At 44.7% G+C, this 13,080-nt stretch overlaps 1 protein-coding gene across 1 annotated transcript in view; it reads left to right on the top strand.

Moving 5' to 3' along the window:
- Positions 1-5,189: 5,189 nt before the first annotated feature.
- The window catches only part of KIAA0930 (KIAA0930 ortholog), an 82,577-nt gene continuing 74,686 nt past the window's right edge, over positions 5,190-13,080 (top strand). The window contains exon 1 of the mRNA XM_075720584.1: positions 5,190-5,325. Within this exon, the coding sequence (XP_075576699.1) occupies positions 5,190-5,325 (136 nt within the window). The remainder of the gene's footprint in view (positions 5,326-13,080) is intronic.

Here is a 13,080-nt window from a genome sequence, read left to right as displayed (position 1 = left end):
CAAAGCTTGCAAATATATATATAGGCTAAAGAGCACAGATTCATAGAGACAAGACAGATAGCAGAAGGTAAACACTTCAAGGAGCTTGGCAATATATTAGCATCAAGTAACACTCCAGTGAAAAGCAAAGCTAAGTTTGTCACTGCTTTGGACAGACTTCTCAGCAGATACTTGGCCTGTACAAGCTCCATGTTACCTCTGCTGTCTGAGGCAGCTTCGCAGGCAGTTCAGTTTTTTCCAGCAAAATCCTATACCCTGAATGCAAAGCCATACCCAGACTGGCAGGGGCTGCCTTCCTGCAGTAGGCTTGCCTTTATCAAGGGACTGCCCAATTTCCTCTTAGGCAAGAGCTTAGCTATATAATCAAAGAAATTAATTCCTACTTCAAATTTTCTGAGCTGATGGAGAGCTTGGGGTGGGTTCATAAGTAGTGAGACACTTCTGGATATAATACAAGTACAGCTCAAGGAAAATGGTGAAACATGGAGTCTGTGCAAGCAGCTTATAAAACCCAGGAGCCTGTTATCACAAAGGCTACAGTTCACCTCTCAATCCTATTAAGATAATTGCACTCTCAGGAACAGCACAGAAGCAACCTAGGATAAAAGGCTCAGGTGCAGAAGGCTTAGTGGTTTTGGCTGCAGAAGAGAGGGATCAGGCTAGACTGCAAGCTATTCATACAAGTTCAGACATATGTTTCTACTCCTACAATGCAAGACTGAGCATCTCTGGCTTCCATTCAGCATATCCCATGGCAATTGAATGATGAAAGAGGTGACAGGATGACAAAAGTAGTACAAAGAAAGGGGGAAGGACAAAAGAAAGCTAAACAGGTAGAACACCTCTAACTTCAGAAATACATGACCTTACATACTCTGCTGTGCCTTCAGAGGAATAAATACAAAGGATAATTTTAGCTGAAAAAAAGTCTTTACCTTTCTATAGATAGAATTTTCAGAAGCTTTAATTGTAGTTTAAATCTTGGGAGGAGAATTAGTCCTGTGCTGAACACTGGAAAGTTCCAGAAGTAACTTTGAATTCTCTTTCAAGCTGACCGATTTAACACAATTTATAATGGGAGGCCAAAAACCTCTGTGTCCTAAGTCAAAATGCCTTGATGCTGTTAGGGAAGCAATTAAGTAAAAATTGCAGAATTCATCCTTGCATATAAAGACAGACATTAAAAAAAAATTAGTGTATTTTGCATGCTTGTAACAGGTTAAATAGGACTTTCAAAGCTTCAGAATTACAAAGTCTATTCCTGCAAAAGTTTATGCACGTAAAGAGCTTGAAGCATATAAGTAATGCTGATCTCTTTGACAGGCTATAAGTAGCTCCACAAGTTTTGGTAGGGTCACTACAGTAAGGCATATATAGTATGGAACTTATCCATTAGAAATACATTCAAATGCATTAAATGAGTCCATATCTGCTAACTTGCTAACTCATTTTAATTGTTAGATATTCACACACCATGTGGTCTTATTAACATGCACTGCAGACAATCACTATTAGCTGCTACTAAAATAAACATAGTAAGGAAAATATAAACTTCATATAAATAACTTGCTTAACTTTTGTGTAAGCATAGGAAAGCTTGACTATTGTTGACTAATTCAAAAGACATACTTTGTAACATTAAGTCAGCTGTTTATTTAGGATGAACATTAGTTTTTGCATGCCTTAGGTTTCTGCTGTATAGAATACACATCCTAAGTTAAAAAGATGCATCTAGCCTATCCTCTGGCCCACAGCCTATCCATCTTGTTGATCAATATACATATTTTACATCAGGACACAAAGTGCATTATTATATAAGAAAGCAGAGGGATCTATTGTCAGGGCACTGGGCAGGCTGAAAGCTCCCTGGGGGCCAGGGAACTGGCAGGAGATTCCCAGGTTGGCAGGGCCCTTGGGGGCCACAGCTCAGCACTACAGAATCTGAGCAAGGGAACAAGGTAAATCAGAGCCTAGGTCAAAAGGTACCTCCACGGTCCTGAGGCAGGTCCATGGCCAAGCTGAGAAGTCAATCTGCAGGTCAGGGTCCAGATCAACAGCATCCCTAGCTAAACATAGACACAGCTACAGCAGAAGCAAAAACCAACACCCCTGCACCATAGCTCAGGCAGAGCCTCAGGGCTGAGATTAAAGAGTGTGTGTGGAGGCCCCAGGTGAGGCTGGTCAGGGCCATTAAGGCCTATTAGTGCCCCCAGGGCCCTAACACCTATTACCCCTTTGCAAGATGAAGAATTTATTATTTTGTGTGTAATTGAGTTCAGTGAGAGCATGCATGGTAGGATAGGGCTCTTGGTACCCATTATAGTGATAACGTAGTGCTAAGTGTCAGTGAAGAAGACCTTTAGGAGCAATATGTAAAGATAGAATACAATCCCCCCTCTCCATCATGAGTTTGGCTAGACAGAGGGGTTTGTTGTTTTAAAATGTACCATGGGATCTTTAAAAACCAAAACCAATTAGCATTTCAGATTTCTAACCGATCCTAAGGGTACTCAATCAATAGTCCCTTTAAGAAAACAGACTTTATCCCTCTATCTTCTGATCAAGAGCTGTGATCTACTAGGATGTGCACTTGGCTAGAGAGGCCTACAAGAAGAAAAGTAACTGGGGATTTTGTCCGTGGGCCTGTTTTGGCAGAAGCCAGAGAAAGTTGAAGGTAGGACTAGGAACTGAATAGGGGCAGGAATACCATTTCATTATACAAAAGGCCTGGATGTGGCAGCAGAAGGTTTGATTAATTGCATTTTTAAGCAGGGTTGCTGGAACTTTAGGGTGAGCGCTCAGGGCTCAGCAGAGGGGCTGAACGGCTGGAGGCTCTGGAGGAACTGCTGCAGGGTTGTCTACTGGCTGGTGACACAAGTGTCAAGTATTTCCATGTACCCCTAACATGATAGTGGTGTTGGGATCAAGCAGTAATCTACCGGGGAAAAATGCCCAATCCTTAGCTAGTACAGCATGACGCGAGGTAAATAAGACCGTGAGCTCTTCTGGCAGCAGAGAGATTCCTTCCTCCTGTCTCAAGTGTCATATCTTGGCAATGTCAGGAACAACTTGGAGGCTAACAGTACAGGACAGTCGTCTGCTGCTCTTCCCTGTTGTAAGCCCATGGGATAAATAACTCTAAAGCATGCATTTACAGGGCCAGCGTGTGACTGCAAACCTTCATTCTCTCTGAGGAACAGAACTATCAGATTTACAGTGGAAGAGGTGCCTAAGTCCTGTGATTGTATGTCCATGCTTTCCATTGCTTTGTAAAAAACTAGATATTTTACTAGCGAAATGCTGCGTTGACTTCAAATTTCTCTTACGTGTCTGATTCAGCATAGGGGCCTCCCACAGAAAATACTTGTTTATACCCCTGTAATGGGAAATCAGTATATGGTTGTAAATAGCATTCAGCACGTGTCTGACTTAGTTTATTGGTGTCAAAAGTTGACATGAAACTGAAATTTAGCAAATGTATGCTATTTTGGAGGATGACATTGCAGCATGTGAAAACTTTTCTTTCTTATTAAGCCGTAGCAAAAAGCCCATCTCTCAAATGATGTCAACTCAAGTCTTGAGTCCTCTGTCCCCTTCTCTCCTTCCCACCACCGTCTTCAAGGCCTGCTAAGTTTCAAACAGGACTTCAGAGAGAACAAAAGGCTGCATAAGCCTTACAATATTTTTAGGAACTGAGGAGAGCATAAAGTAATATTATATTATAAACAAAAAAATGTTGCACAAATTATTTGCGGAAGAACTGGGCAGGCAGTTGTATTGCTCTCCATCTGTGGCTTAGTGAATCCTTAATTTATGAGCTGAGGAAGGTTTGGCTGTTATTGGTATCTGCTGGGGACAACCGGCAGCAGCAGCAGGGCTTGGGGTCCAATCTCTGCAGCACAAGCTGGCTTATTCCCTGAGATCACCCATTCCTGATTTATGTTACACTGTGCTAGCGAGACATGCTAACGCTAAGGGGGAGGTGAGCCGGCTCTTGGTAGACACTTCAGGGGATGCCTTAGGTTGGGTTTTGTCCCCATAGTGCTGTACACATATGGTTACGGCTGGCAGGGGCCAGGCGGGCAAGAAGGAAGCAGCAGCTCAGGAGATTTGCTGTCGATGGGGCAGGCAGGAGAGCTCTGCCTGCAGTGGCAAGAGGCTGGGGTCAGATCTGTGAGAGGGAGATGTGAGAAGGAGAGGGAAGTGAGAGGGAAGGATGGAGAGGAAGGTGTCCAGAAAGCCTGACTGGAAACAAAAGATCTTTAGATGAGCGGGACGCAGGACTGCGTGGACTGCCCTGGATGATGGCCAAGCGTGTGGCTCTGCTCTCCTTGCAGACCCTGCCTGCAGGTGGATTTTCTTATCTTTCTGCTTGGCCTTGTGGGGTTACAGACCACCCGAAATACCGTTTCGCATTTTCTGTTTGGACACGCTCGGTTCTTCCTGCAGGAAAAGGTGTTTTTTACCAACGTAGCGCGTGAAAAGCAATACTTGTGGGTGGCAGCATGGGGTAATGAGCCGGGGGTTTAACCCTGGGCGAGAGGGCTCTTGCTGACGCCCTCAGAAGCCCAACCCGTTGATGGTGCCGCTCTGGTTTTTCTTAACGCTGTTTATAGTTTCCAGAGGAAGTTTTTCCTTCTTAACCCCTAGAGCTGAAGGTGTGCTTGTGCGGCAAGGAGTCAGGTCTCCAGCAGGCTTGCGTCGCAAAAGGCCCGCCGAAATATTTTAGGTTTATACCCGGGAAAACCCTGCTGGGGGTGAACCAGGAGCCGGCGGGGCGGGGCCAGGAGCCGGCGGGGCGGGGCCAGGAGCCGGCGGGGCGGGGCCAGGAGCCGGCGGGGCGGGGCCAGGAGCCGGCGGACCCGCCCCCGTGGCCGCTGTAGCAGGAAGCGGCGGAGCGGGGCCGGGCAGCGCCTGTGGAAACGATCGCGTCGTCCCGGGGGGGGGGGCTGCCGGCGACGCCCGGGAAACTTTCTGAGGGGAGAACCGGGTCGTCTCCTCTCGCCGTAGCCGCAGGAAGCGGAGGTCGAGGGTTTCTCCTCGTCGCCACCGGGCGGTCCCCGGCTCCGCCCGCCGCTGCCGGGAGAGCCCGTGCGGGCGGCGGGGGCGGCAGCGCCGGGTGCCGCGGCCGCCTCCGCGGGGCGGCCTGACATGAGATCATCGCCGGCGGCAGCGGCGGCAGCGGCGGCATGGCCTCTGCCAGGAGCGCCGGGCCGAGGGCCGAGGAGGCCAACGGCGACCTGGACCGCTCCCTGCAGCAGATGCTGCGGGCGATAGCGGAGGAGCGGAGCCGCGCCGGCCTCCGCCAGGAGATCAGCGGCCTCGGTGAGTCGGCGCCCGGGGCCTCCCCGCCGGGCCGGGCGGCAGGGGGAGCGGAGGGGCGGGGGGCGCGGCGCCCCGGGGCCGGGCGGCCCTCGGCGGGAGCGGGAACCCCCCCCCACCCCCGCCCCCGGCCCCTCCGCGGCTGCGGGCTGGGTCCGTCTCCCGGTTCGGCGTGTGCAGCCGGCGGGGGTGGCCTGGAGACCTGTTGTGTGCTGCCGGGCTGCGCCGCTGTGGCGGGGCTGGGCCCTTTTCCCTTCCCAAGTCCCTGAGAAGCGGAGGGAGCCGCTGTCTGCTCCATTGTCTGAAACGCCCTTGGAGAAGAATGGTCAGAAGGCACCACGCACATAAGCCGATACATTTTTTTTTTTTTTTTTTTTGAAGTATAAACTACATCACGTGTTTTGGCATACAAACAGAACGCGTTTTTTGTTACTTGTGCCAGTGCACGCGATCGTATGGCTCTCAAATGATCTCTGTAGATTTTTTTCCTCCTCTGAGTCAGACACCTCCCTTCTCTGAGTAAATGCCTTCACGCTCCTTGCAGTGGTCCAGTAAGCGTGTAACGTTGTGGCTCTTGGTGGTCAGTTGATTTTTTCAATCGTGGAGGTTTTCTTCAACTTTCCTGCTATCTTCTTTATTTACATCTCGATCGATGCAAATTTTTATGTGGCACATCTTTATTTAGCTTTTGGCAAAGCCTACGCATTGCGAAATAAAAGTTTGAAGTTGAAATTCAGTTGCCTTTAGGTGACAGAGTGGTATGACAGCTCCCTTAACCAAAATCCTTCGCATCAGGAAACTCTTTTCCCTATGCTAATGAACAGAAATAATTCATCTTTATGTGTAGCAATAAAGATCACAGAAGTTTTTGATGTCAGGATTGGTTTCTACCTTATTCAGAACTTTTGTATATCCTGGACTGGACCTGTGGTCTAAGGGGATGAATGCCCAAAAGTCTTTGCAGGGTTAGGGCTCTAAATTATGAACGCTGATGTGCTGTACTTCTCTTGTTTCTTCCCTGTGGCCTTTACTAACAGCTTATCCTTCCTCAGCTCGTTTATAAGGTCCTAAAAGTCTCTGTTTCTGAGTCTTCCTTATAAACTCAGAATGCGTTTTTATTTGAATTTTACTGGTTTTGCGATGTGGATTGGCATGGGAAATCTCTCCGGTCTTCTGACCTCTGTGCATCAGTTTGCCTGCCAGTGCTTTCTGTGGTCTCCACAGGGAGGAATGGGCTCTCCCTTCTTTATTTTTGCCTTGCGTATAATGCAAGCTTGTGCAAGCAAAGAGAAATTATGAGTCTTTCTTCTTTCTTTATGCTTTTTTCTAATGGAATTGGATCACCGGGCTTTACTGTAGTGTAAAAATGTTACAGGGCCAAATAAACTGTTGTGTCAAACAAACTGTAAACAAAACAGAAAAAAACCCACAAAATCTAAATGCCTGTGAGATTGCATTCATTGAAAAGCTGTTGTTAGCTCATGTTTGGCCATATCACATTTGAATGAAAATGAAGACTTGCAGGAGTAGAAATATCACCATTGCTTTCTTTTACTGAAGTTGGAAAAGGAAAAACTGTGTTGGCTGGTAAGAACATAGAAATGCTTCCTCTCCACTTGTGTTTGAACACATATCCACAACAGCTCATCACGAGAAGCCCTGCTGTGTAACTTGGGGATAATCACGCAAGTAGTAGGACAGTATTGCACCTCTCTTCTACCCGATGAAGGCTTGAAAGGAAAACCTCAGGAGAACTGCTTAGCTCGTTGCACTGAGGGGCTGATCCTGGGTGTGGAGATTTGCCTGTGTATGTCTATACCTGTGTGGAAATAGGTTATCTGTCACCACAGGAGTGCCTTGGATCTTCAGTTTTTATATCCAGGGAACACAGCTGAACTTTCAGCTGAGGAGTTTAGTTTGGGAGGAACGTATTGGGAAGCTTCCTTAAGGCCTAGGAGACAGAGAACCTTGCTGTGCTATAAATCTCTACTTTTGTATATTGAAGGATTTTCCAAGATCTGCATTTTGTTGTGTGCTGCATGCTACCTGATACATAACATTGTCACTCCCAGTGAATGAGTGCTCTTTTTTCTGATTCTGTGATTTATTACTAGGAAACTAAATAGCTTAAATACTTGTCTTGGGAAAAACACTGAGCTTTTGGAGCGGTGCTCGGTAGAAATTGTAGATGAACAGATGGGTTATCAGGTGTAATCCTGTGGCTTAAATTTATGCGTGTCTGATCTGCACTAGCAAATGCTGTTGCAGAGCATGCAACATGGTCGGAATAGCCATAATCCAGCTATGCTGGGCACTAGCAGCACAGCAGATGTAAAGGCTTTTCCTCGAGTTCAGTACTCATGAAAGTAATCACAGTCCCATACGGGTTCAGGTGGCTAACACAGAGGTTTTGTCTGCTCTTTGTGTCTAGGTGCTGATTCAAAACAGTCCCAGTGATACAGCCTGTGGCACATCACCTGTTGGGCTGCAGGACGAGCACCGCTGGTTTTCTGTTAGTGGTGTTTCTTTTTGTAATGGCCAAATCCTTTTCAGCTGTGTCAGGAGGTTAAACCTGTTGTGAGTTTTTCTGAGTTCTCTTGAAATCAGCTGGCAAAGACTTTGACCACATTAAATTCTGGGTTTTCCCAGAGTGCTGTTAACTCTTCAACAATAAAATGGGACTCACTGGGTCATAATTTAGGTGGCCTCTCTCTTTTTGTGTATTTCCATTAAGTGAGCCCCTACTCCCCAGCCTAAGGAGGAAATTGCTGGTTTTGCTGACACTGGGTTTTGGTGAGAGGAATTGCTTTATTTCAGGAATATCACATAAGCATTTGCACAAGTATTGTCCAAAAATGTAAATCCCCTTGCGTGGGATTTTCTGCATTGTCCTGTTTGTGTAGCGTAGAAAATAGAGCAAATCTGACATCATGCTTCAAAATAATGACTCGTACATGACTCCTTACCAAGCTGCTTAGGGGGAAAGGATGATGCCTCTCTGAGAAGATGTCTCGGCTGGATGTTAGTGTCATCCAGTTGTGCAGAGTATTACACTAGTGTTGTGCACAAAGCTCGCTCTGAAACGCCGTTTGTCAGAACATTGCTCTGGAAAAATAGTTCTCCTTCTCGGGGAATGACAGACTTGCTGTATGTCTCCTTAACCAGGCTGCGCATAAGGCTCTGAAGTTATGTTTTTTGGCCAAAGCCCTGAACTGGGAGGGTTTTATTTTTGCCTTGTGCCTGAAATTACTGTGTAATGTTGTCAGATGCGTAATTTACCTGTGTCCTTCTGTCATCCAGTGACAAATTGCCCTGCCTTTAGTGTAGCACAGTGTGCTTGGGTGGAGGTGTGACTTGGTGCATACTGGAACTTTCAATGAGTAAAAAAAAAAAATAGACAGGTAGATCTGAATAATGTCTTGAACCGTGGCTGATTGGTAACGGAGATGTGTAGCCAGGCAAAAGGTGGAGAAGTCGTAAGGATCCTGAGAAGCAGGTGGCTGCCCCGTGGGTGCAGGAAATTGGGAGTAAACAAGCAGTTGAAAACTGCTGCCACCAGGCATTGAAGGTCTGTCATGGTGGTGGTCACAGGGGCCAGTGGAGACGACGGACCCTGCAGAAAGCCCAATAGTCTTACCAATAATTAAATGTTTGTTCTGTTTGGTTTCCTGGTGGTAGTGGAGGTGTTCTCGTATTTGACCGACTGTTGATGAGAGGAGGGTGTACTTGGCATAGGGACAGCAGAAGGAGGAACGTTCATCCTCAAAGTCTGAGGATCGCTTGGACTTGTTTGTGCAGCAGCGCACCTCAGGGCTTGTCATGTGAGTAAAGACAGTGGGGATGATTCATGTGCCAAATTATCTTGATGAATAAATCCTGGAAATAAATAGGTCTCTAGCCTTCCTGAGGGAAGGAGAGGTGAGGTGGCATAAAGTAAGTGCTTGTGCACGTGAGTGTTGTGAAAATATGATGGAAACGTAAAGACCCAAGTGGGGAAACGTGGGTAGAAGAATGAAGAACGGTGGAAGAAATTTTTGGAAAGCAAAAGGGGTTAAAATGAAGAATGAAAAAGAAGAATGAATACTTTGGATTTGAAAGTACTAGATTCAGGCCTTAACTCCATCATAGTCTAATAACTTAATTAAATTATAATATTCAAGAAGGATATATTTGCTTCCGAAACTTTGAAGAAAGTGTAGCCACTGAGTAGGTGGAAGTGTCTGCTGAAAATTTGCTGCAGTACAGAACTGGTTTGACAGGAGTAGCTTTCATGCAGAAACAAAGCATATTCTTCATTCATGGTTCTTCCTGGAGTTAGTTCAGTGAGTTGTCCATTCAAAGGTGAGAAACTACAAAGGCTGGGAAGCTTTGTTTTCTTTTGATCTATGAATAACAAAAAGGTAAGAAAATCACATCTGTCCTGACAAAAACTTGAGGGACATATACAAACAAGTTCACTAACTACAGGTAATGTCCCCTGTAACAAGTTAGTTTTAATATACAGATATGTTGATAAATTTACTTTCTTTTCATTCAACACATTTAGAAGGATTTAAGTTTTTATTACTTGTACCTTAATATTTGTACAAGTTCTTTTGTCCTATTTATAAAATGTTTTGCAGCTAATGAATATGAAATAATCAATAAAGATGAATAGTCAAATACTGAATAGAAAAAAAAAGGTACTAATGTAACTAACTTACAAATAGTAAAATGAAAAAAATGTTTATGGAATAGCTTCCTAATCAGTAAAAAAAAAACCAAACCAACCAAACCCCCCAAAAAACCCCTAAACCCCCCCACAGTGTTCCAGCAAGGAATAATCTGTATTTTGTTCCAGGAAAAGTTCTAGAAAGTACAAATGCAAAGCAAGATCAGAACAGATTATTTAAATCAGAGTTGAAGTAGGTACTTTGAAGTCAAAGTGATTTAACCAGCTCACCCTGGGTATCAAACCTCAGATTTGTGTTGGAGAAAGATGAGCAAATAGCAAAGACATTCCAGTGCAAAAATGGGTATAATGTGATTTTCTTTCTTTTTTTTTTTTTTTTTAAAGAGGTAGAAGGGGAAGAGGATTTTAAACTGAATTTTTGGGGTGGGGTGGTTTTTTTTTTTTTTGGCCTTGCATAGAAAGCTGTCTGAGAGAAATTTCTGAAACTGAGCGTGCATGTAGACATTTGATGCGTAGTTGAGTACTTGGATAGGGTGCTGTAGGAGAAACCACAACTGGAGCCAGTTCTGAGACCCAGTGGGTTTGGTCATGGGATGGGAACGTGTTTCTGCTTGTCCAGCAGCCCTGTGTGCAGGACTGATGGGGTGAGGGATGTGCTTGCTAGGTCCTGCGAGGGATCTGTCTTGCTTTCTATCCCAGCAAGGCGCAGGGGCCAGGAGCAGTGCTGGCTGTGCTAGAGAACAGAGGATGGGAGAGAGGAGCTTCTTATGCTGGTCTGGGATGGGCCTCAGCAAATAGTGCTCATGTGAGGAGTACTGCTTGTATTCCAAGGACATCAGACTCGGGCAAGTTCAATGGAGGGTAATTTTGCACGCTTGTATCAGCGCTGGAGTGGGTATTTTTAAAGCCAGGGTGCAGCGCCAATTTTTAGGGTAATGTAGGCAAATTTCCTTTCTGGCAGGGCTGTGCTAGGTGGCATGCTTTTTGTTGATGAGGTGTCTTTCTGTTGGTATCACAGAGCAGAAGAGAGTCTGTGATTTTGCTGTGGTGTGTTTCTGTGCTGTGGTGGTGGGGACTGAGGGGGACAAATCAAATGAGAATCTTACGTTGGGACTGGGAGATCTTCAGATGTTGGGATAGGATTGTGTAGGATTATGGACAGAGGCAAATAATGATCTTTAATATGAAGGCTGAAGAGAAAATAACTGGTGTCAGAAGCAGTACTGAGATCTTGTGCCCTAGGATCCTGTCCTGATGCTTCTGCAGTCAAGCATAGGATATTTAGGAATATCTGTGTAGGATCAAGTCACGGAGAATGGCAATCTGGGGTAAAGTGTAGGGCTGCAGCCCTCCAGTGTAAATACCTTTTTTTTTTTTTTTTTTTTTTTTTTATGGTAGTTCATTTAAAATTCCATTTTCATTGTTTATTAGGACCTTGTTCATGCTGTTGTCACTAATGGTCAGGCATTCCGTTACACACCAGTGTTTTCAGGGGATTTGTAATTTGGCTATAAAGGTTAGATTCTGTCAGGAGCTTGAGAGACATCATCCCAGATCAATAATATAATGCGGTCTTTCTTTTATTACATCTTTTACATATTTTTTGAGCAGTTGGGTTGTTGGTTTATTCTTTCTTTTAATGGAGATGAAGCTTTATGGGATTTTCATGTCCTGCTCAAGAGTATACACGTTCAAATTATATGAGTCAGACTGGAGATGCTGAAGTTGCTAAGGAGTCAAGATGTTTTAAAAAACAACAAAAAACCAACGCCAAAACCCCATCCCAACAAGAAAAAACATAATACCCTTCAGAAACATTGTTGCCCCAACTAAATACGCTGTTTACTTTTTAAAATGAGGCATGCTGCTGTTCATTTTTGGATGCAAAAGTTGCTAGATACCCATTTTTTTTGAAAATGAGTCCCTCAGGGCTGAATTATGAATCCATAAGCCTGACAATGGGAGCAGTCGGGATATTTTAATCCACCCATCTCTTATGTATGCAATACTGTAGCTCTAGTTGATACCTTAACTGGTTTTGTTGTTCTAGCAGTATACTCTCCCAATCTTTAATAGGATACTAGACGCAAATCCATTTTGAAGTCTGGGTTCTGTTTTGAACTTTAAGATGGATGGGAGGTCTGTCTTAGGGATTAAAATACAGCTTACGTTTACAGTTCAGGATGGGTCTCCTAAGGATTTAACAGTGTATCTTGTTGCGTTCTTTCCAAAGAAATGAAAAATTGAATTTCCTGAAGGATGAAGCATGTTGGTCTCCCCTCTCATTGTCTGTGTTCAGGATGCTGATCAATAGAAAAAGCTCAGAGGATGCTATCTTTTCAATGGTTGAAATACACTGTGTCTTATGTTCCAGCTACATTTTGGGAAAACCAAAATCCTGGTATTAAATAGTTAGTACTGATTGTTGCATCTGCTTATCCTTGTAAATGAGCTAAGTAGGATCAGGGTAGCAGCTCGCTGATACTGAGAGTATTACCATGAAGTGAACGATAAGGTGTAAGGAGAAAGTCTGTACAAAATCAGTTCATGGTCTCGGGAGCCCACTGCATAGTGAAGCTACTCTCTTCCAGTCAGTATTCAAACGAATGTGAAACAAGCTGCTTTTGGTCTGTTTGCAGCCCCTTGGGCTACACAGGGTGAATGTCAGAGAATCAAGGTTGCTCTTTTTTTGTGTGTGTGATCCCAAAGAACATACTGATTACTTTCTCGATGCAGGAAATAAAATACAGTCAGGATACAGAAACACCAGATACAGCATCATACTGCTCCTGTAGAGGAGTTGCGGTAACAACTTCAACACACTTCAACAGCAGTCCTGTTGGCTGAAGTTAATCAGATGCAGCAGCAGTCCTAAGTAATTTTTTTATCTGAATTCTTACTGTTTAAGGCATGAACACTGCATGTAAGGATTTGTAGGGTTTTCCGCAACCCCATGTTAGAAACAAGGCTTTAAAACTGAAGTTCTTGTCATTTTTGGTTTGCTTGGTCTCTAGTACTGTAGTACTGACTGTGCTAGTATTACGCAGAAGTTGAACCCTGAAAACAGTAAGATTCTTTATCTTCCT

Source organism: Pelecanus crispus, chromosome 1 (genome assembly GCF_030463565.1).
Source record: "Pelecanus crispus isolate bPelCri1 chromosome 1, bPelCri1.pri, whole genome shotgun sequence".
Taxonomy (NCBI): Eukaryota; Metazoa; Chordata; class Aves; order Pelecaniformes; family Pelecanidae; genus Pelecanus; species Pelecanus crispus.
Note: the sequence above shows the minus strand (reverse complement) of the source record. Positions and strands in the feature narration are given on the sequence as shown.